Consider the following 22,704-nt stretch of genomic DNA (forward strand, 5'->3'; position numbering starts at 1 on the left):
GGGTCCGTCCCTACCCATCCGTCCCTCCCCCGCATATACGCTCCTCCCTCCTCTCCTTCTTCTCTTTTTAATACAGTATATACCACAAATTTTTTTAAAAAAACAAAAGTTAGAAAAATTTATGTATAGAAATACTATATATAAAAAAATTGAATTCAAATTCAAATTTGAGTCGAGTATGTAAACTTTTGACTTATAAACTTTGGATCTATAAACTTTAGGTGTATAAACTTTAGATGTATAGAAATACTATATATAGAAAATATTTGAATTCAAATTTAAATTTGAATAGGATATAATTCAAATTCAAATTTGAAAACAGGTATATAAACTTTTGACTTGTAAACTTTGGGTCTATAAACTTTAGGTGTATAAACTTTAGATGTATAGAAATACTATATATAAAAAATATTTGAATTCAAATTCAAATTTGAATCGGATATATAAACTTTTGACTTATAAACTTTTGGTCTCTAAACTAGATGTGTAAACTTTAGGTGTACTAACTTTAGTTACATAAATTTACTAAAATAGGAAAGTAATACGGTGCCAAAAAAGAAACCAGGTGAAGGGAGGAGGGATCTGATCGCTACCCAATCGTTAGGGCGATTGATCGCCCATTAGTACTTTCAGGTGCAAACGGGGAGATATTGAACTAGATGTGGCAATTAACTATTTGCCACTGGATCCACATGTCATAGACACATGTGGACTCACATGTCATTGAGATAGGTGTGGCAAATAGTTAATTGCCAAATCTAAAAGTGGCAAATAGTTAAAAGCCCCGCTTCTCGGTGGCGATACCCACCAAGATGGCAAGATAACATCCATCTTGAATCGGAATCGGATTAATCCTACTACACTTCGCCACCCCCTCCTATAAATCGTTTCATGTCTACTACGGAGGACTCATCGTCTCATCCTGCCCACGCGCTTGGTGATCAAGCAGAAAGACGGAGGACGCCGCTATGATTGGCAACGGAATTGCTCCACGGATGGCCGGTGATCAGTCCATCGTGATGTCCGAGCAACAGCGAGCTGAGTTTTGCCTGACGTTGATGGCCGTAATGTACGGCCACACCCGGCAGCCAGCCGACGCCGAGCTGCTGCGAAGGCCGCAACGCCGCCGTGCTGCTGCTGCTGCTGATCCGCCGCCGCACATCCGCAACGCAAGTGTGGTCGAAAACACCGAGCCTGATGTCCTGTTCGCGTATACTCCACACGATGGTTTGTCACCGGAGTTCGACGATGACAGCGGCGGCGTTGCTGATTATTTTGCAGCCGATGATGACGAAGCTTACAGCAACGGTGGCTTCGGCGCGGTGCCGGCGTTGTCCGAGGCCATCGTTAGCATGCCGGAGTTGTCCGTCGGCGAGGCGAGGGAGAAGCAGTGTGGGGTGTGTCTAGAGGGGTTCGAGGAGGGTGACAAGCTCAGGAAGATGCCATGCGAGCACTACTTCCATGAGAGCTGCGTTTTCAAATGGCTTCAGGTCAGCCGTCTTTGTCCCTACTGTCTCTTCGCCATGCCTGCGGCTGAGGAGGAGGAACATAACAATGATGATGAAGAAGAAGAAGACGAAGCAATGATGTGCATCCGTTTCTTGTTCCCAGAGTAGATTAGTTCAATGTTCGGTATTCAGCAAGGAAGCACTTTTTTCCCGCTTCGTTATGTGTAACAATGAAACTAGAAGAAAGTGCAGTTGCTCATACACTGGGGTTATGATATCTTGTGGAGAATCTTTCATGAAGGCAACTTCTTAAGTTAAATTATCAGATGAGTTTAAACAAAATTATAATATTAATCGCTCGTGAGACCAACTTCATTGTAATTTAAGCCAAAATTTCTAGTCAAGTGGAAGAATTTCAGCGCCAACCTTCTGAATTGAAGGCCAACATTTCGAGTTGAAAACTTGTATTGTTTTGAGTTGATGGGAAAACATTGCATGTAGAGGTGGCCAACTGCAGATAGCGGCAGGGTCGACACAGGCACGCAGCACCGGAACATAAGAAACGAATTCGAGGCAGAATCCCAATCAGACCGAGAAACAATAATGATGTCCCAGTTGATCGAGAGTGATTCGGATTCCGATCTGCCTCTTACAAAAGGGAACGATTCTAGCAGCTTAGTTAGCAATAGTTCAATACACTCTGTTGGTTTTGCCCCACAGCCACATCCACTTCAAAACTCAAAGCAACAATGGCTGATGAACAGATCAGAGACCTGAACTTGTCGGAGACCCATACGTTGCTGCTCATCAACCTTTACTTATCACACGTACAGGGGCCGAGCTACGTTCCACACGGTGTTGAATCAGCATACATCCACATCAATCGTGATATCGAAGAAGATGACGACGCGTACAGTGAGGACGGGTTCTGCGCCGTCCCGGCCTCCAGCGACGCCATCGCTGCGCTGCCGGAGACGACGGTGAGTGAGACCGAGACGAGGGAGGAGGAAGCATGCGCGGTTTGCCTAGAGGGATTTAAGGAGGGTGACAAAGTCAAGAAGATGCCTTGCTCTCATGACTTCCACTCGAGTTGCATCTCTGACTCGGAAATGCTACTAAGCCAGGGATCGCCCAGAGCGATCGGTTCTCTCCCCCTCCCCCTCCCCCTCTCTCTCTCCACCTGGTTTCCTTTTTTGGCACCATATTACTTTTCTATTTTAGTAAATTTATACACCTCAAGTTTACACATTTAAAGTTTAGAGACCAAAAGTTTATAAGTCAAAAGTTTATATATCCTATTCAAATTTGAATTTGAATTCAAATACTTTTTATATATAGTATTTCTATACATCTAAAGTTTATACACCTAAAGTTTATAGACCTAAAGTTTATATATCCGATTCAAATTTGAATTTGGATTATGTCCGATTCAAATTTGAATTTGAATTCAAATATCCGATTCAAATTTGAATTTGAATTCAAATATTTTTCATATATAGTATTTCTATACATATAAAGTTTATACACCTAAAGTTTATAGACCTAAAGTTTATATACCCGATTTCAAATTTGAATTTGAATTATACCCGATTTCAAATTTGAATTTGAATTATACCCGATTTCAAATTTGAATTTGAATTATATCTGATTCAAATTTGAATTTGAATTCAAATTTCTGATTTAAATTTGAATTTAAATTCAAATATTTTTCATATATAGTATTTCTATACCTCTAAAGTTTATACACCTAAAGTTTATAGACCTAAAGTTTATAAATCCAAAGTTTATAAGTCAAAAGTTTACGTACCCGATTCAAATTTGAATTTGAATTCAAATTTTTTATACATAAATTTTTCTAACTTTTTGTTTTTTTTAAATTTTTGTGTGGTGTACTGTAACAGGAAAAGAAGGGGAGGAGGAAGGGAAGAAAGGAGGTGCGGCACCGATCGCTGGCTAAGCGAGCGATCGCCCATCAGGCGCCTCCTCTCTGACTGGCTTAGGGTGAGCCGCCTCTGTCCACACTGCCGTTTTGCTTTGCCTGCGGAGAAGGATTCTGAACAGAAAAACCCAGAAGAAGCGTGAGATAGAGATGAATATAGATTTATGGTTATTGGAGTTTGGCTGGACATTGTATTGTCAAAAACACAATTGGTATTAGGAGTTTACAACGGACTAGAAATTAATTTGATGCACATATTTTTGTCCATGCAACTATGCAAGGCTATTTTTATTTTGAGTAAATTTAGGCAATACAGTGGCAATAAAGGAACACGGAGACTAAGGATGTGTTTGGATGGAGGGATATGGGTGGATAGGACATGGCGGCCCATTTTTTGTGGGTGTTTGGTTGCTGGGCAAGGGTGGGATGGGGCGGCCTGGAGAGGAATATTCCCCTCAGATGCTGGATGGGGGGATCCGGCCGATTTGCCCGGATCCAGCCGCCCGAGCGCCCGGGCGAGCTGGGCGAGCAAGGGAGGCGGTCGCTTCACCCCATCACCACGTGACATCGACGACAACGCGAGGGAGGCGGTGGCCGGTGTGGAGGGCGCGGGATGCGGGCACGGCGGCCGGCGCGGGATGTGGGCTCGGCGGCGCGGGAGGCGAGCTCGGAAGAGGGGCGACGGCGGCGCGGGAGGCGAGCAGGAAGAGGTGGGACGCCGCCACCACCGCGGCTCGGAGGAGGTCCGGTGGCCGGCGGGAGAGGAGGCGAACCAGCGGCCGGCGGGAGAGGACGCGCTGCGGCGGCCGGCGACTGCTGGAGATGAGGCGCCGCAGCTGCCGACGAAGAGACTTTTTTTTTCTTTTTTTTCCTTTTTCTCCTTCCCCTTTAATTTATTTCTGACTTTTTATTTCTATTTAGTTTTTTTTTGTTGGTAGTGGATTGATATTTTTTTTGGGTTTGGTGAATTTGAAGGTGGTATGCTCACCACCTCTAATGAAAGGGTGATTGCAACCACTCATCCATCCCACTCCCCCAACCAAACAAAAAAATGGATCACCATATCCACTTTCATCCCTACAATTAAACGAAAAACTGGATCGCCATATTCACTCCACCAAACAAAAAACTGGATCGTCATTTCCAGCAAAATATGGACCGCCATATCCCATCCAACCTCGACCGGGAACCAAACACATCCTAAAAGTGCACCTCATGCGCTTCCTCGGTGAGATGGGCCGTGCCGGCCTATCACGAACAGGCCGACTGTGCTTGGGCCTGCGTCCCCCACCCCTGCGTGCGTGCGCCACGACCGAGTTCGAACTTGACTCCGTCTCCGAACACGAACAGCATATCTCCCTGCAAAGCTCTTCAATAAATCTCTCTCTCTTTGTTTATTTTGAAAGAGAGATTCCAACAATAAATCTTGCAGTCTAGGTAGTATCACTGTATATCAATCTGTTCGTTCTGCCGGAATATGTCGGATGAAGAACCATGGTCGCGCGACGCCTCCGACGATGTCCCCGACACATCGCACATGTCGGACGAACAATTTCAACAGCTCATCGACCAGTACTGGGCAGAGCAAGGATTCAACATTTGGAGTTGGATTCGTGCTTCCAGGACGTCGTCAAGTTCCACGCCGGGGCCAACCAGGCGGACGGCGGCGTCATGGCTGGCCGTCACTTTCGACGGGGACGGCGTCGCGCGCTTCTCCGGCAACTCCGACCGTAGCGGCGGACTCGACGATCAGGCCACCGGCGGCTTCAGCATCGTGGACCTACTGGACGGTATCCTACAACCGGACGACGACGGCAATGGCGGTGGAGCTACGCCGGCGTCGAGCATGGCGATCGTGAGCCTGCCGGAGATTACCGTCGGCGACGAGAAAGGCGAGGCGAAGGACTGCCCGGTGTGCCTTCAGGGCTTCGAGGAGGGCGACAAGCTGAGGAGGATGCCGTGCGCTGATTCGCACTGCTTCCATGAGCAGTGCATATTCAGCTGGCTCGTGATTAACCGCCATTGCCCGCTCTGCCGCTTTCCGTTGCCTGCTGAGACGGAGGAGGAAGAAGAGGTGGCCCAGGCAGAGAACGACGACGACGATGACGATGGTGAAGAGACAATCCTATGCCTGCATCGACTGTTCGCTAATGCGGCTGATTGAGTATACGAGTTGATCAGCATTGAGAGATGCAATTTCAGTTTTTGATGTAGATATGGATCTGAATTGCTGGCATTGTTCATTACACAATTATGCCATGTCAAAAGATAAAATCACGATTTGTAAAGTGACCTCTGTTCATGTGCAGGGGCAACACTCGGACTCCTCTTTTGTAACTTTGTAAGCAACTTTTTATGCAACGTGTATTAAAAGTCATGATAACTCGAATCTGTATCCGACTCGATCCACCGGAACAACGTGTGCACTGATAGGTCAGACTCTATCCTGACATTTGTTTTCAAATTTTTTTTATAACTTTTTAAATGTCATGCACAAAACGAGGGGATGTCCCTTTGAGGGACAAAAAATCTACTTCCGCCATGCCTGCTGAGTTGGAGGACAACGACGAGGGCGAAGATGAACACGACGAAGGAGAAGAAGCAACGATGTGCATCCGCTTCTTGTTCCCCGAGTCGTAGCTAGATGAAAAGAGATCAAGCAGGTTAAATTAATTAATTTCGGATATTTAAGAAGATAGCACCTTTTAATTTGCAATCAGCTTTATAATGTAAAGATGAACTTGAAATGAAGTGCAATTTATTACTCGTACAAATCTCACATGTTCCCCACTTCATGTACAGAATATGCACTTTCACCTGGGCACCCTTTTTAAGTGAAGACACAAGCACAGCCAACAGGCACGTCAACAGCATCCGCAAAGGCTCCGACAGCTGATGAGCACTGACTCACTGGCAGCGAAGGCAGCAAGCGGACTCCAACACGGAACCAGCATTACCATCCCTGACTACTGATTTCATGTCCGATTCGAACTAGCTCGAACACAGCGGCGTAGTCGCGTGCGTGGTATGCGAGCCTAGCTATAAATCTGCACGCATACGCGGTACATACCGATATACGCGTCCCTGCACATCAATCTTCAAATTCTCGATCGGCTAGCTGCTCATTGGTGCCGATCGAGCGTCGCGCGCATTCTTGTCCTAGTCGCCGGAGCATGGCGACCACCGGACGATTGCTGCTGCCCCACGACATGTACAGGAGGCTGCAGGCTCCCACGGCAGCGGCCGCGGCCTCGCTCTTTATTTTGGCGCCCCACCTGCACTTCCAGAGGCCTAACGCTGCCGCTGCCGCACCGGAAGGGTACAGCAACGGTCGCTTCGGCTCCGTCCCGGCGTGCAGCGAGGCCATCGCCGCCTTGGAGGAGACGTCGGCCGGCGAGGCGAAGGAGAAGGACTGCTCCGTGTGCCTGGAGGCCTTCGAGGAGGAGAGCGACAAGCCGATGAGGAAGATGCCGTGCTGCCATGCCTTCCATGAGAACTGCATCTTCGAGTGGCTGCAGGTCAGCCGCCTCTGCCCGCTCTGCCGCTTCGCGCTGCCCACCCAGGCGGAGGCGGAGGCGGGACTGTGGCCATTGCCCACGCCTGGTTCTGGTTCGGGGACATGATCAGCACTCTAATTTGGCAATTTTGTCACCGTGCATCATCAAGCATGCACTGCACATGTATATGATGTCTTTAATTTGTAACCTGGCTCGATCAGTTTGTTTGTTTGTTTTTTTTTGGAAGAGAAGGCTCGATCAGTTTGTTGAGTCGGTCGCACGGAAAATTGTAACAGGCAAAAGCAGATTGATTATTTCTTTGTAGACACTGTAACATATGCCAAGACCCTTAATTTTACTGAACTGTTCGCTGTTGCCGCTTTGCGATGCTTTGATCGGAATAACGCCATTCCTATGGGGAGATGTACAGGTGGGCCAGCATTGGCATCGTTCGGGAGCCCGTTTAGGAGGCCCAATTCCGTCCGGGAAACCGGTCCAATTGCCGGGCGAACAAGTTGGACTTCCAAATGGGCTTATGGGCCTTGGCTTTGTTTGAGTCAAAGCTGGTTGATTTCTTCTCCATCACAGTCAGTGTTTTAAAGCGTCAGATTTCCTTGAGTCCCATGTAGGGGTGGGCAAAATAAGAGTGAACCAAAGAACCGACTGAAAAAACCGAGACCGAGAAATTCGGTTAATAGTTCGGTCTCAGCCATTGAAAGACCGAAATTTATTTGGGCAATTCGGTCATTGGTCTCGGTTAACCGAATGAACTGAGAAAACCGAATTTTGGCTCAATAGGCCTAGAAGGCCCAATAAGCTCAGTAAACTACTAAACCCTAAAGGCAGCCACAGAGCCACTCCCTCCCACCCAGCTTCGCGCGTGCCTCCCATTCCCATCCCATCCATCGCATCGCGCTCGGCCGCTCGGCGCTCGTGCGCCGCCTCCGCCTTCCACCTCCATCGCGCCGACGCCATCTTCGCCCGTCCGTCCTCGGCCTCCATCACGCCGGCGCCGCCTCCGCCCTCCGCCTCCATCGCACCGCCCTCCGCCGGTCCGCCCTCTGCCTTTGCCCTCCGCCCTCCAGCGAGCCCGCCTCTGCCTCAACGCCGCCATCGCGCCGCCTCCGTCTCCAACCAGCCAGCCCGCCCTTCATCAAAATTCTTCATTCCAAACTTATCTCCCGAAGCTGTCAAAATTCGGTCCAACCGAGACCGAATTCGTCGGTCCTGAGTTTTTTGGAAGAAATTCGGTCCTCACTTTTCAAAAGACCGAAATGACCGAAAGACCAAAGACCGAGATTGATTTTTTGGTCAGACCGAACACCCACCCCTAGTCCCATGCTAGTGTGATCCTGTCCGTGCATATTGCCGTGGCAACTGACAGATGTCAATTTTCAAATCATGAGACGTTGCGGCTATCATAGCATGCTTAATTACAACTTAACATGCTTAGTTAGTTCATTTATTCATGTATCTAATGTAGTAGATATTATATCAATATATATAATTTATAGTGGGATATAGAAGTTGCATTACACTTACATGCTGACTGTTTTTTTCAGAAAAAAATGTAGCGTCATAAATATAGATTAATCTTTTCTTTTCAGACATATATGAAATTCTGCCACGGAGCTTTGGTGCTCATTGTGTCTTCTGCGAGTGATAAATCACATACTCCATATGCTGAAAAGGTGCGCCGCTTGCAACTATTCTGGAATAGTTAATTGCTGCGAATATGCTACAATATACTCGTCACGTCGCTAAAGATGCATGCATCATGCATGCTAATATTTTTAACAAAAAAAATTAAGTGGTCGGCGATTGCTCTTGCAATTTGCAGCAGTCGCAACTTGCAAACGAGGAACATGCACGCATGCAATGTGATCAGTTCGTCTGTCGGTTTGGATTTTGGTTGATATTGGAGATGATGTGACTGAAAAGTTGTGTGTATGACATGTTGATGTGATGAAAAAGTACTGAAGTTTAGATCCAAATTTTAGATCTAAACACAGCCTTTGTGTGCAAGTTGGCAGTGGCCTACACTACACATACAGCAGTGCGCATGTCTAGTTGCTTTTCACGGTGCTGCAGTTCTAATCTCCTTTTGGTAAGCAGCACGCACGAATATATCGAGATACTCGCATGCTGTCACGTATGGTCGATCGGCTTTTTTCAACATGGCCAACAGATAGAATTGGGGGCAATTTGGCAATCAGGTGACTCTATTAGGCCAGTCACAGTGCGAGTACGTGTCACGTAATCTCACGCCAACACGTCTGAAAAACGCATACGTGGCATCGCGAGTCGCCTCCCTGTTTAATCACGCAGCCCTCCAAGAGGAGACGCTCGCCCCGCCTGCTCCTGAGGCGGATCGCTGCAAGACACGGCTACCCGCTTAGGGCATCAGCAATGTATGTTTACTGGTTGAGTATTAGTGTGGGATCACACCACAAGCGGCAGTAGGAAAAGACACCCTCCACAATTTATATTTTTGTGAAACAGACAATAAGGTGGGATTCACGGGTTAAAAAATCGCTTCTGACATAAACCTTTCTACGCGCGCATTACATTCATGAACTGATTTCTGGGTACATATCATTTTTTATTTCGGTTCTTCCGGTAGCAGTGCTATGACCTGATTGTAATTATGCACCACTCTCACAATGTTTAATACCAGGTAGTAAGCAGTGATTTAGTGCTTACTACCTGGTTTTTTTTATAATATTGAGGTGCCCTAACATTGGTGAGAGATATACGGGATATTTTAATTATGTTAGGATACGGTATGCTAGAGACCGGCTGTTCGGTTATTATTAGAACTACTGTAACATGGATCCACTTGAAGCCATTCATGAGGGCACTTGCGCTGTGAGGCTTGTGGCCTTTGGCCTGTAGTTTAGCGCATGAAGGTCAATTAATGCGTGGCCTGCAATGTGACTGGCCTTACATTCTGTTTCCCATTCAGCAGAACGGCGTCCACGGTTGATTGCCATAAACACTGTCACTGTAGGCACTGCATGTTCTGAAGATCTAAACTGCAGGGCTTTGGCTACACGGGACTCCAAAGGGCGATCGATCCTATGCACGAACATGAGAGCACCATATTGCCATGCATGCTCGGGATGGCTTCAGGAAGCATCGTCGCCTCCCAGAAAGCGTAGATGCGCACGAGCAAGGAACATGGCTGATTGCATGATTGCTCCGACAGGACAGTGCCCAAACTTTTGCAGCCCTTTCACGATCGCGACAGCCTAACAGAGCAGTAGTAGCAGATCCATCGCCTACAGAGAAAGGTAGATAGGCCCATATGCACTCGATCTCATCAGCTAGCGTTTCAACATCGATGACGTTACTGCTGCACTGTACTGTCATGTACGCAGTACGAACTCGCGTCGGCAGGGATGGAGGCAAGCGAGCGTGCGCAATCGGTCGCAAACAGCAGCTAGGGACAGGTCCATGATGTGATCCGTCGAGAGAGAAAGGGGAAGCAGCACAGAGCACTGGAGCAGCGTCGGCTCTGCATGCAGTTGCTGTGTGTTTACTGAGATGGTTGAACGAGTGGTGGTGATTCTTCAGAGTTCAGGCTAGCTAGTGTGCAAGATGGAGGCAAATGTGTGTTGTTATTACTGGTTTACTGCATCTGAACTATGCACTGTATACTGTTTCGATTGCACACTCATATTTATGCAGTTTTAAGCCCAATGTATAGTTCTTTTAGACAATCAATAGTTGCATTCTGTGAAGTCTGAGATCATGCATTCACTGCTTTCTTGGTAACCGGATGGTCAAGCAGTCAAGCTTTCCTGCCTGCAGGTCCCATTTCTGAACATCACTGTGTGCTATCTATGTACAGTAGACTGTAGAACTGAACTTGTCACAGAATCTTTCCAGTCTAGCAAAAAAAATCACTAACAGTTCAAGATTGATACCGAGTGATTTTGGGCTAACAGTTTATGATAGTGGTATGACAAAGACTGCCACCCAAACACAGTGGAACGAGGAAACGGAATGTGACCTTTCCCCGTTGCTCATAGAACAGCATCTTGCTGATGATACTGTAGGGGATAGCCATATAAACGACAAGATGATAGGACTAGCTAAGTACTACTAGTACACAACAAAATGTTGCTTGTAACCGGTATCCACAGCATTTTAGGTCATTTTACAAGCAGCACAACTCTGCTGCCTACTGTTTACATACCAGGTTACAGATCAACAAAAAAGAGGGAAATGCACTACCTATGCGAGAACTATTTTTCTATAAATTTATCTATGTTTAGTCTTTCTTCCAAGATAAGAGCAGCTGCAAAACAATCTAACGTCAGCAAATTGATTCTGAAAGCAGCCGAAGATTGATAGGGTATCCTTTGAGAGTTCGTGTGGTGGGGAAGAAGACAAGTCTATCTTCTTCGGTTTCTTCCCAGCTGCAAATTGATTGGTCAAGTTGTTATGGAATCAGACTGGTGTCCAATTTGGATCACAATTGTGGAAAATTCATTTGCAGATTATCTACACCTTTCTGGCTAGCAAGATAGCGATTGAATTAGAGAGATTAAGGTGGCTCACCTAAAGCGCGTTACAAGATGATGGAGGAAGATAGAAACGACAACCCGGGCAAGCTCATAGCCAGGACACAACCGAGGTCCACCACCAAATGGAGTAAATATATTGGCCCCTACCGCATTCTGAAGTTTATTGTTGATCTGCACAGGAACAAATTTGTTGCAGATATCTTCAGCGTGCATTTTACTTTTGTAGCACAGGACATAATTGAATAAGTAGACCCAATAGCAATAACACAGAGCCCCTAGGAGTACCTGCCATCTCCAAGGGTTAAATGTCCGAGCATTCTCGTAGTGTTCATTATTAAGGTGCACAGCTCGGAATGAAGCAAAAATCTTGCATCCCTTTGGAATTGTGTAATCTAAGAAACAAAGAAAAATGCCATACATAATGAGCATTTCTGATGAAAAATGTATGGGGACTTCTTTTAGATAATGAATAAAATGTACGTGGGCTTAGTATAGTTTATATTGAAATACCTTTATAATGAATATCAGTGTTTGCTCGCCTGAATACTCCACTAATAATGTTACCCACACGGAGTGTCTCATTTATCACCTGAAGAAATGTTAACCCTTCATTTAATCATGATGTGAGTAAACCAACTGTACTGTCTCAAAGGTTCAGTTAAGAGATGCCATTTACACTAGATGGATTCGTGCTGTTGGCATGATATTTTTAGGAGTAGCTAATTTTTAAGAAAACAAGGGCTTTCCAACTTACACATTGAGTAAATGGCATGGACTTGTAATCGCTCCACTCTAATGGTTGGTTTTTCCCTTTCATATCCCTGATATTGGCATGCTCTTCCTGTAAAATCAGCAAGATATCTGGAATCAGTTACACATGTAGTGAAGTAAAAAATACCACTTGGACCAATCTTGAGGACTCTCAAAGCTTAACATATTGGAAACAAAACTTGTACCAGGAAAAGTCATAAAGTTCAGATTTCTAAGATTTGGACCTATTGTGATATTATTGCTACGATTCTCTCACTTTGTTGTTAGACTGAGGAACCTAGCACTCATCAATGCAAGTAAATAAAATGAGAAAAAAAAAAAAGGAAACCAGAGTACTGACTGAAGTGAAGATTCATTCTTACACAGTTAAACTAAAAGAAGTCAGGACTCAAGAACATAAATGATTCGAGTCAATAATAAATTAATACTCAGGATCAAGTATTCAAGTCAATAACAAACCAGGAACAAAGCTGTAGTTGAACTTGACTAAAAACAACAGACCGGAAATAGAAAGTAGAAACTTCTCTTTTGGACAGAATTGGTGTGAAAGATAGTCTAACAACCATATTTTTAACAATTAACACCCAACTATAATAAATGAAATTCCTTCCTATTTCAGCCGTTATTTGACAATTGACAGCACCTGGTACCTACTACCGCACGTGTATACAAGAATTGACAATTACCAAACAACTAATTTGAATAGTTTTATACCTTGAGCTCAGCTAGCGCAGCAGGCGTCTCAGTGAGGAACTTGACCGCGAGCGTCATGAGCACGGACGTAGTCTCATACCCAGCCACCAGCAGAGAAAGGCAGAAATCCACCATCTCTTCCTCCGAGAAGCTGCCACCCTCCGCCTGAAGAAGCTCCTCCACCATGTCCTTCTTCTCCTTCTTCCCCTCATCATCCCCAATGGAGCCACCATTCTCCGCTTTCTCCTCCATCCTCTTCTTTATCACCTCCCGCAGTGCACCGGCCACCTTCTTCCTCGCCTGCAGGAATCAAATCGTGCAATGCCACATTTTTATGAGAGATATAGGAGTACATCAATAGCTTACGCCAATTTGTTGTTAGGCAAGATGCATAGGGAAAGAAAAAAAAATGAATGGAGGCAAAAGGACGAGCACCTTGAGGGCCTGGCCGTAGGTGGTAAAAGGGAGGAAGTAGGCGAGAGGAAAGGGGATGGAGAAGAAGCCGTCGATGAGCTTGACGTACTCGCGGCGGAGGCTCTCGGTCCACGGTCCCGGCTCGATGCTGACGAGCTGCTTGACGGTGAGGTTGAAGGTGATCTTCTTGGCCTCGTCCATGAGGCGGACGGTGGCGGCGGGCTCCCACTGGCGCATGGTGGCGAGCACGAGGCGGTCGATGTGCGCGAGGAGGGGCGGCGACGCGGGGCGGCCGAGGCGGGTGAGGGTGAGGGAGTGGAGCCGCTTGTGCGCGGCGCCGCGGGTGAGGAGCAGGGAGCGCGCGCCGAGGAGCGTGGCGATGGAGGACGGGTAGCTGGAGTGGACGGCGCGGCCCTCGGCGGCGAGGAGGAGGCGGTTGAAGGCCGGGTCGGCGGAGAACACGGTGCGCTCGCCGAAGACGTGGGTGGTGAACACGCCGCCGTGGCGCGCCACGCGCTCGTCGATGAACGGCTCCGGGTTGGGCGTCTTGTACGCCGAGATGAGCCGCAGCGTCTCGCCAATCAGAGGCAGGCCCGTGCTCCCCGGCGGCATCCGCGCCCTCTTCCCCAGCCTCCCGGCGGCGGGGCCCCCGAGGAGGAGGAGCCATCTGAGCGCCATGGCAACCACGACGGCGGCGGCGGCCGCGGCGAGGAGGAGCAGCGCGGCCGCGGCCATGGCGGCGTGGCCGTGCGCGTCGTGGGCAAGGAGCGAGTGAGAATGAGTGAGATTGATGAGGCTCCGACAACCAGAGGATCTGCTCCAAAGGGTAGGATGTTTGTGGGGGTATTTGTAGGTGGCTGATTAAATTATTGAGGAAAGAGTTTAATAAAAGGGATTAGTTTAGATTTTTTTTGGAGTGGTGATTATTATTAGTTTAGAGTTGGATGCATAAAATAATGTTGTTTGGTCCAAAAGGGGAATGTATGGGGCAGCATGCACATGATGGGAAAATATGATGGAATGACTTTTGAGAAAAAGAACATCAGAACATGGAGTTTCATATGCACCTCAAAAGGAATCATATACATACATCATATCATAAAAAATATTCATATTAGAACCGAAAATACGGCTTTGTAGCCTTGAAGAGATTAAGAGGAGTATAAGATCACTGAGAAGTACTCCCTCCATCTTAAAGAAAGAATCTAAAAGATATAAGATATGATATATTTTTAGTACAACGAACTTAATAGAGATATATCCATATCCGTAGTACTATCATGTGTCACACCCTGTATAGAGAACCTATCCTGATTTATAGCTAAAATTTAATATATTTTGAAACAGGGGAGTACTGGTTTAGAAGAGGGGCTGAGGGGGTACTTCTCAATGTATTCAAAATCCTCTTCAACTCTAGTAAACAATACTTTAGATGCTAACATGAATATATAGTTAAAAGTTACTATATATTTCAGGATAGAGAAAATACATATCTTTACAATTCAAATCGGACAATAATATATCTATGTTTGAACTATAAAGATGTATATTTTGAGATGAAGGGAGTTTAGGAGTTCTAAATAGAAAAGAGAGGCCACATTTGGAACAAATTTCATGTATATTAAACTAAGCATTCCGAAAGAGCATGTGTGCGGTAAGTGATGTGACGACTTCATCGTGCAAGGTGCAAGATAACAATGTTATCTGTAGCGACATACTATTATACTACTATAGTAATGATAGATCACACACACGCATGAATTGTCTGTTGCTGATGGTGTTATTTCGGTGGAGACTAGAAAATGGGCGCACCCATTGGTGCGCCTAATTTATATCTTGCAGAATAACGTGTCTTCTTGATAGCCTGTGCACATTTTTTTAATAAGAAATTTACATTTTATGAATTTTATAAGAATTAGTTTTATTTATTTAAAATTGATGCAAAAGTTGTATATTCAAATAAAATTTTTGATGAAGTTTTAAGTTCCAAATTAACATAAAGATTGCATTATCATCAAAACTCAATAAGTTTCACATGTTTTGCGTCCCTAGTATTTTGTGTTTCTACATGTGTGGAAAATTATAATTTGTGGGCGGACATTCTAGTTTATCACCTATTTTTTCCCTCTATGTTACATTCCCATGTGCTCTTTGCAAGACTTTTATTTATCAGAGCTAATTCAATGTATATAATTTTTGCTGAAGTTTTAGATCTGAGTGAATCATTTTGTCTGTTTTTAATTTCAAAAAATGAATCAGAGTTTGACAGATAAATGTATTTAGTATTTAAATTTAAAACGATGAATTTGTATAAAGAAATTCAAATTGATAATGAATTTTTTAGATAATGAATTGATTATGGATTTGAAATTACGTTTCAATTGTGAGGTGTACAGATTTAAAAAAATACACATAAAGCTCAACATACAAGCATATACTTCCTCCGTTTCACAATGTAAATCATTCTAGCATTTCCCATATTCATATTGATGTTAATGAATCTAGACATGTATATCTATCTAGATTCATTATTATCAATATGAATGTGGGAAATGCTAGAATGACTTATATTGTGAAACGGATGGAGTATTAATTATATCTATAATTTATTTCATTCTAAAACTAAACATACACATGCTAAATCATCATTCTCAAATCTTTTTCATAATATTTCAATCCAAATCATTTAATCATTTTTACAATATCTAACATAAATTCGCAGCAAGGCATGAGGCATTATCTTTTTTTATTTATAAAAGAGGACACTCCATGCTCGGCCATTGTCTCAAATCTTTTTGTCTACCATCTCTTGTCATAAGATCAACCAAGCCAGAATTCTCTAGATGCTGAGTTTATTGAAATCTCTAGATTTAATTTATTATTATTATTTTTTTCATGCATCACTTATGGTAGGGGATCCATTAATGAGTAGGAAAGGACCAGTTAAGTGATTGGTTTTTCACTGTGTAGGAGTATAAAGTTGAGAGCCCGATTGGCCCAAGAAGCGAGAACGTTCTCGTTGTAGCCTACTGAGTTTCTTTTTCTTTTTTTACCAATAGTAAAATCCTCCATTTATCTCAAAACTTAAATATGACACGTGGTCCAATCAAATCGCTGGCAAGCCGCTAGCTTGAGATTAAGTGATGGCTGTGCATGGGGAGCAAACCCAGAAATTAGGATGCGCCACGTGGCAGGGCTAGTTGCCCGAGAAACAGCATTGAAATCGTTATAAGAGATACCATTTTGTATGCTAGTGCATGGTATACAGTATGGCTGTTGCGGCCATCTGCCTATCTACTGTATCTCAACAGTGAACTCGTGTGCCGCACCAACGCACGAGCACCAGGCCGTCCGCACACAGACACAACGGCTGTGGATCAAATCCGCACCGAGAGGCCGCGCGCGCATCAGCCCATCAGCCGAAACGGCCTTGTGGCGTACGTGTGGACCATATAAGCTGGGCCGGAACGGGACTGTGGTGTACGCGAGGCCCATATAAGTTGGGCTGGAAGGTCTACGTGCGTGGGAATAAGTTCATCTCAGGTCCCTTAACTTGTCAACGAATCTGATTTTCGTCCCTCGATCGGAAAACCAGACACAACGGGTCCCTCAACTATCAAAACCGGTGCAGATTAGGTCCCTCGGCGGTTTTGAGGGCGGTTTTGGCTGACGTGGCGCCTACGTGGCCAATTTGACTCGGTCTTCGTCTGACGTGGCATTGACGTGGCGCTTACGTGTCAATTTGATCCGGAAAAATAATAAAGCTTGTGGGACCCACCTGTCAGTTTCGCATAGAAATTAATTAAAAATGGTGGGGCCCACGTGTCATAACTCACCCCTCTTCTTCCTCCTTTCTCCCCATATCCCCTCTCTTCATCTCTCTCTCTCCTCACTGAACCGGTGGACCGGGGCGGCGGCGACTAGAGCGGGCGATGGACGAGACGGCCGGAGCGGAGCAGGTCCGGGGGCGGAACGGTGGTGGCCAGAGCGGGCCGGCGGAGCGGGGCGGCCGGAGCAGAGCAGGGCGGCGGTGGGCCGCGGGCGGAGCGGAGCGGGGCAGGTGGAGCGGCGGCGGGCGGAGCGGCAGTGGCAAGAAGCGGGGCACTGCACCTTCTTCCCGCCGGCAGCCGGCAGCCGCCCATCTCTCTGCCGCCCGTCGCGACGCCCTCCCCGGCGGCGGTCGCCGCCTAGCTTCTCTCCTGCCGCGCAGCTCCTCCCTTGCCGCCCGTCGCCTCCTCCCTCTCTCCCGCCGCCGCTCAACTCCTCCCTTGCCACGCCGCCCGTCACCCTCTCCCGCGCTGCCGATGCTCTCCTCATCTCCCACCGCCCCCGTCGTCGCCAGCACCTCCCTTGCCGCGCCAACGACGCCGCCCTCCTTCACGCCGTCGTTACCTTGTGTTCCCGCGCACCGCCGATGCCCAGTCACCACGCCGGCTCCCCACCGACAAAAGGTTGAGAGGTGGAAGAAGAGGGGAGTGAGGGTGACATGCCGCTCGATCCGTCGCGCTTCACCGCCACTGAGCTCGTCAGCAGCAGCCCACTGGAGCGAGAAGCTTCCGCTTCCCCTTCCTCCCATTGACGCCGCCGCTGCAGTAGCTGAGGCGCCGCTCCCCATGCCGCCACTTCTGTGGCGCACGCGGATGCGGACGGGGACACCATGGCCGTGGCCGCGGACGACGTCGACGTCGACCTCGGCATCCTCGGCGACTCCCAGGACCCCCGCGCCGCCGCCACTACCGGGGGGGAGCAGCGCGTGGCGGACGTCCTCCTCCAGCTGCCACCGCCACGCCTCCCAGCATGGCCGCATCTTCTCCTCCTCCGGCGACCATCGCTGCACGCCGCCCTTTCTCCCCGCCGGCCACCGCCCTTCTCCCGGCCGCCACTGTCGGATCTTGATTGCCGGCACTGCTCCGGGAGGACCTGCCATCGCCCGGGTCGATCTGTTCCGCCCACCGCCGTCGCCGATCCCCCTTTATTGCCCCGGCTTCCTCCTCCAGCTTGCTGCTCTCGCCGGCGGGCGCTGGTCTCGCCGCCCCTCCAGCTCGCCGCTCTCGCCGGAAGAGGAGAGGAAAGGGGAGAGAGATGAAGAGAGGGAGACGGGGAGAAAGGAGGAAGAAGAGGAAAGGGTGAGTTTGACTGACATGTGGGACCCACGTGGGTCCCACGATTTGTTTTATTATTTTCTATGTGGGGCCGACATGTGGGTCCCACGGGTTTTATTATTTTTCCGGGTCGAATTGCCATGTAAGCGCCATGTCAATGCCACGTCGGACGAAGACCGAGTCAAATTGGTCACGTAGGTGCCACGTCAGCCAAAACCGCCCTCAAAACCGCCGAGGGACTTAATCTACACCGGTTTTGATACTTGAGGGACCCGTTGTGTCTGGTTTTCCGATCGAGGGACGAAAATCGGATTCGGTGTAAAGTTAAGGGACCTCAGATGAACTTATTCCACGTGCGTGCAGTCTTTATAAGTTGGGCCGGATAGGGACTGTGGTGTAGGTGCGGCCCATATAGTTTGAGCCTGAACTGGACTGGAATGTATCTGAGGCCCATTTGTGTTGGCCCATAAGTGGTTCGGCCGCCGGTCGTAACGTAACGTTCGTCCGTGTACAGACTACAGAGCCTCGCTTCGGCTACAAAATTTTCGTCTGGACGGAAACTATTCTGACTTTTCTGAGCATACAATCGATTCGCACGTTTCACATGACTGCATGAATCCCTCTCCGTTACCGACTCCATTACAATCAGCAGCGATGTGATACAGTGATAGTACTGGATGCTTTCTTGCTGTTTTCGTCGGTTGCTTGTACAGCTGTACGCCTGTACTGAAGAGACGACGTTCATATCAAATAGTACGTGGAAATCTGAGAAGATACCCAAGCCTTTGAATCCGCGTTTGATGATACGGAATCCTCCACGCTCTGTTCCGTTTCGCTCCCAAGTGAAGTCCACACCACACATACACGTACATGCAAATGCAACGCAAGCGCGCGCGTACGTACAAACTGGGATTGAACAGGTCAAGGAAACGCGAGCCAAAATACTCCCTCTCCCCCTTGATAAAACCAGACCCTAAAATCCCAAGAAACCATTAAGGAAAGAAGCAAAAGACCAAATTATCCTTAATTAATGTAAAATTTGTATTGGTTGGTGAGTAGGTGAGGGGTATTGAAGTAATAAAATTTTTCGATTTATGGATTGGCGGTAGGTAAGACCGTAAGAAGGTAGAAGTTTGGTTTATTTTGGGAGAGGAAATATGTTCACGACAAGAGCCCGGCAGTTGCAAGGAAAGAGAAAGGCGCAAGCGCAAGTGGGGTAGGAATCGGGAGCGTATCCGCGGCACAGGAAAACGCCACTTTCGTGGTGATCGGCAGCGGATACTCCGAGCAAAATCTCTCGTCTCCTCTCCTCGCGCTCGATCATGTCAAAACCATCGCTGCCCTGGAAAGCGACGCGGCGATCGAACGCGATATCATATCGAATCATCTCCACTTCTCGATCTTATTCAGTTGGCCGTGCCAGGCGTCACCGGATCCACGCCTTCAGATTTGGGTGACTCCGCGAACCACTTCACGTTCCATGTGTGTGTGTTTTAAGTGTTTTGCCTGCCTTACTACTCGCTGAGTCGCTGATGATATGATAAGGAAAGTTGCTGGCTGCATCGCCAAGATTTGGCTGGGGAAAGTTGGTAGCGACCGAGAAATCGTCCGATCAGGAGGATTTCTTGGTTGGTGTGGCAACCCCATCCGATCCGAGGATTTGAAGCCTGATTATATTCTAATCTTGTACAGGCGATGCTTATCAGTTACTAGCTGATTATATTCTAATCTTGTACAGGCGATGCTTATCAGTTACTAGCAGTCTGTGTATGTGGCTACAGAATTCAGATATCTGCCAGCCTGGCCCTGAACATTACCAGCTAATCTTTGATTTGTTCTCTGATGCATGGATGATGGATGCGTGTGCAGTGTTACCATGCAAACATGCGACTTCACATAAGTTTGATGAAACGATATGTGCGACAGACTGACAGTTTGAGTGCCAAGAAATGACTGTGATTGTAGCAATATATGTGTTGATGTACAGCAACAAATCTGATGCAGCAAACTGGCAGGTCACACATGGAGAAGAATTTTCTTTTGCTTTACCAAATCGCCTAAAACGATCCGTATCTTTCAGTCTTTCAGGTCATCCAACAAGAGGACAACCCAATTAACTAAAAACTAAAGAAGAAAAGGATTTGAAAAAGGGATAGGGAGCAAAAGAAAATGGTGGACCATCTTTCTTGCTCTAGAATACAAAGAGTACTACTGATGTTGCCGGGGGCCTATTCTTTGTGGAGTCAATTCCTGGCAAGATTTGCAGCAAATCTGCCCGGGATCTTGCTTTCCATGAGGCAGGATTTTCTTTAGTCATCACACCTGTTTTCCCCATCAGCTTTTCTTCTTTCTTCATATCTCCAAGAATCCTTTCACATGCTTATGTATATATATAAGCTCAACCACACCCAAACAACCTTGTAAAGCAAAGCCTTTCATGCCAAGCACACACACCATCTGCATCTTCTCTTCTACCATTCTTGCTTTCTCCTTGTAGCCTCTTCCTTCTGTTCTTCCAGAGAAGAGAAACATATCTGTGCAAGCTTTGCCTTCTTCCATGGCAGTGGCTATAGAGGCTCCGTTCCATGTCCTGGCTGTGGATGATAGCCTTCCTGACAGGAAGCTCATCGAGAGGCTACTCAAGACCTCTTCTTTCCAAGGTATTACAAGATTTTTCTTTTGTGCTTGCAGACTCTTTTCTTCTCTCAGTTGCTGTATGAATTGGCACCTGATGGTAGGTTTGGCTTTTGTTTGTGTAGTAACCACTGTTGATTCGGGGAGCAAGGCTCTGGAGTTCTTGGGGCTCCATGATCATGAGGACAGCCCAATTTCTACTCAATCAGATCAGCAGGTAAGAAGATGAATGGTACCATAGGTGCTAACCATGAAAAAAAATTGTGTTTTGTTCTGAACAAGAGTTTCTAAATTGCTCTTTTATGGATAAACAGGAGGTTGGAGTGAACCTGATCATCACAGACTACTGCATGCCTGGCATGACAGGATATGATCTTCTCAAGAAGATCAAGGTAATTACCATCTCTGCTCTATTTGATTGTACCAACCATTTGATTTGATCTACTCAAGATGACAGTGAGGTCAGTTCCTGAATACAGTTTTTTCCCTTTTGGTTTGTTCAATCAGGAATCGTCTTATTTAAGGGACATCCCAGTTGTGATCATGTCATCGGATAACATTCCTTCAAGGATCAATAGGTGAACACTCTTATGGATCTACCATATTATTTCGACCATCTATTACAATACAAGCATCTTATGATATTTGGATGAACATGCCAAAGTCAGATGTGCAGATAATTTAGTAAAAACATAGAGCACAAAAAAGGAGAACATCTTTGTATGCATATAGAGAAAAAAGGTAGTGGAAACCTTATCATTTGTGAAAAATAATCAAATATAGAACCAAGCTGGTTTAAGGCTAAACTTGATATGGAGATCTCTCCGAATCCTTAATTGATTTGGAGTCACATGTAGTATAATTAAGGAACAAGCCCCACAGCTCACGTCGTCTTAATATTCTATCTCGACAGTTTTGGTGTAAAATCAATAATGAAGATATGGAGTGATACGCAAATCAATCTTGTCGATCTTCCATGATGTGGTGTCTAATAAAATGGTCTTTAGTTGCAGACAACTAACTAGCACCACATGTCTTTGTCACAATATATTCTATTATACATGCACAACAAATGGAGCAACAAGAGGGCACTCTAAAAGTAAAGTAAAAAAAAATCCTCCAGATATCATAAGATATGAATAAAAAAAGAAATTTGTAATGGATAGTACATGGAGAATAATTCTGTGTTCAATTTCTGGATTGCATATCATGGTTTTTGATCTTAGAATAAACTCTGATACAGTTATGATTTTGTTATCTGAATCAGATGCCTGGAGGAAGGAGCTGATGAATTTTTCCTCAAACCAGTTCGGCTCTCCGACATGAGCAAGCTGAAGCCCCACATACTGAAAAGCAGATGCAAGGAGCACTACCAGCAGGAACAACACCTGCAAAGCAACAGCGAAAGCAACAACAGCAGTAACCCCACAAGCGAGAACAGCAGCAGCAGCACTAGCACCAACAGCCACAAGAGAAAGGCAGTCGATGAAGAAATTTTGCCCCACACAATAAGACCAAGGCATAGTTGATTTAGCATCTGACTGGTCATTTGACACTGATTTTTTTTTCTTGCTTCTGTCTGATCGGTTTTTGACATACTGATTTGTAAAAGGGATACTAACATCTAGTTTACAAAATAGAATGGAATCCGTTAACGGATACTGCTTGAATTCG

At 46.3% G+C, this 22,704-nt stretch overlaps 4 protein-coding genes across 4 annotated transcripts; 3 read left to right on the forward strand and 1 right to left on the reverse strand.

The window, feature by feature from the left end:
• Positions 1 to 840: 840 nt before the first annotated feature.
• On the forward strand, positions 841 to 3,524 carry LOC136354727 (uncharacterized). The gene is made up of 3 exons (XM_066306312.1): positions 841 to 1,490; positions 2,282 to 2,428; positions 3,350 to 3,524. The coding sequence occupies exons 1-3, from the start codon at positions 969 to 971 to the stop codon at positions 3,437 to 3,439; spliced, it is 759 nt and encodes a 252-aa protein (XP_066162409.1). The 5' UTR covers positions 841 to 968; the 3' UTR covers positions 3,440 to 3,524.
• A 1,271-nt stretch (positions 3,525 to 4,795) lies between these two features.
• Positions 4,796 to 5,551, forward strand: LOC107276519 (E3 ubiquitin-protein ligase RING1). The gene has a single exon (XM_015763646.2). It carries the CDS (start codon positions 4,865 to 4,867, stop codon positions 5,549 to 5,551), a length of 687 nt encoding a protein of 228 aa, XP_015619132.2. The 5' UTR covers positions 4,796 to 4,864.
• Positions 5,552 to 10,810: 5,259 nt separating this feature from the next.
• On the reverse strand, positions 10,811 to 14,113 carry LOC4351461 (cytochrome P450 90A4-like). Its single transcript, NM_001423316.1, has 7 exons — positions 13,316 to 14,113; positions 12,902 to 13,180; positions 12,171 to 12,257; positions 11,927 to 12,005; positions 11,702 to 11,808; positions 11,451 to 11,587; positions 10,811 to 11,308 (listed from the first exon to the last, which is right to left on the reverse strand). Exons 1-7 carry the CDS (start codon positions 14,027 to 14,029, stop codon positions 11,206 to 11,208), a joined length of 1,506 nt encoding a protein of 501 aa, NP_001410245.1. The 5' UTR covers positions 14,030 to 14,113; the 3' UTR covers positions 10,811 to 11,205.
• Positions 14,114 to 20,816: 6,703 nt separating this feature from the next.
• LOC4351462 (two-component response regulator ORR10-like) lies at positions 20,817 to 22,677 on the forward strand. The gene is made up of 5 exons (NM_001423317.1): positions 20,817 to 21,056; positions 21,156 to 21,247; positions 21,345 to 21,422; positions 21,538 to 21,608; positions 22,298 to 22,677. The coding sequence occupies exons 1-5, from the start codon at positions 20,954 to 20,956 to the stop codon at positions 22,557 to 22,559; spliced, it is 606 nt and encodes a 201-aa protein (NP_001410246.1). The 5' UTR covers positions 20,817 to 20,953; the 3' UTR covers positions 22,560 to 22,677.
• Positions 22,678 to 22,704: the final 27 nt, after the last annotated feature.

The sequence above is a fragment of the Oryza sativa genome, chromosome 12 (assembly GCF_034140825.1).
Source record: "Oryza sativa Japonica Group chromosome 12, ASM3414082v1".
NCBI lineage: Eukaryota > Viridiplantae > Streptophyta > Magnoliopsida > Poales > Poaceae > Oryza > Oryza sativa.

What these genes read in the sequence shown, in the direction of transcription:
- LOC136354727 (XM_066306312.1), top strand. Translation starts at nt 969, where the DNA reads ATGATTGGCAACGGAATTGCTCCACGGATGGCCGGTGATCAGTCCATC. An exon ending in GCGTTTTCAAATGGCTTCAG is followed by an intron (nt 1,491 to 2,281) that starts GTCAGCCGTCTT and finishes TCACACGTACAG; the next exon opens with GGGCCGAGCTACGTTCCACA. An exon ending in CTGCGCTGCCGGAGACGACG is followed by an intron (nt 2,429 to 3,349) that starts GTGAGTGAGACC and finishes GTACTGTAACAG; the next exon opens with GAAAAGAAGGGGAGGAGGAA.
- LOC4351462 (NM_001423317.1), top strand. Translation starts at nt 20,954, where the DNA reads ATGGCAGTGGCTATAGAGGCTCCGTTCCATGTCCTGGCTGTGGATGAT. An exon ending in CTACTCAATCAGATCAGCAG is followed by an intron (nt 21,248 to 21,344) that starts GTAAGAAGATGA and finishes ATGGATAAACAG; the next exon opens with GAGGTTGGAGTGAACCTGAT. An exon ending in ATCTTCTCAAGAAGATCAAG is followed by an intron (nt 21,423 to 21,537) that starts GTAATTACCATC and finishes TTGTTCAATCAG; the next exon opens with GAATCGTCTTATTTAAGGGA.
- LOC4351461 (NM_001423316.1), bottom strand. Translation starts at nt 14,029, where the DNA reads ATGGCCGCGGCCGCGCTGCTCCTCCTCGCCGCGGCCGCCGCCGCCGTC. An exon ending in CCTACGGCCAGGCCCTCAAG is followed by an intron (nt 13,181 to 13,315) that starts GTGCTCGTCCTT and finishes TGATTCCTGCAG; the next exon opens with GCGAGGAAGAAGGTGGCCGG. An exon ending in CACTGATATTCATTATAAAG is followed by an intron (nt 11,809 to 11,926) that starts GTATTTCAATAT and finishes TTTGTTTCTTAG; the next exon opens with ATTACACAATTCCAAAGGGA.
- LOC107276519 (XM_015763646.2), top strand. Translation starts at nt 4,865, where the DNA reads ATGTCGGATGAAGAACCATGGTCGCGCGACGCCTCCGACGATGTCCCC.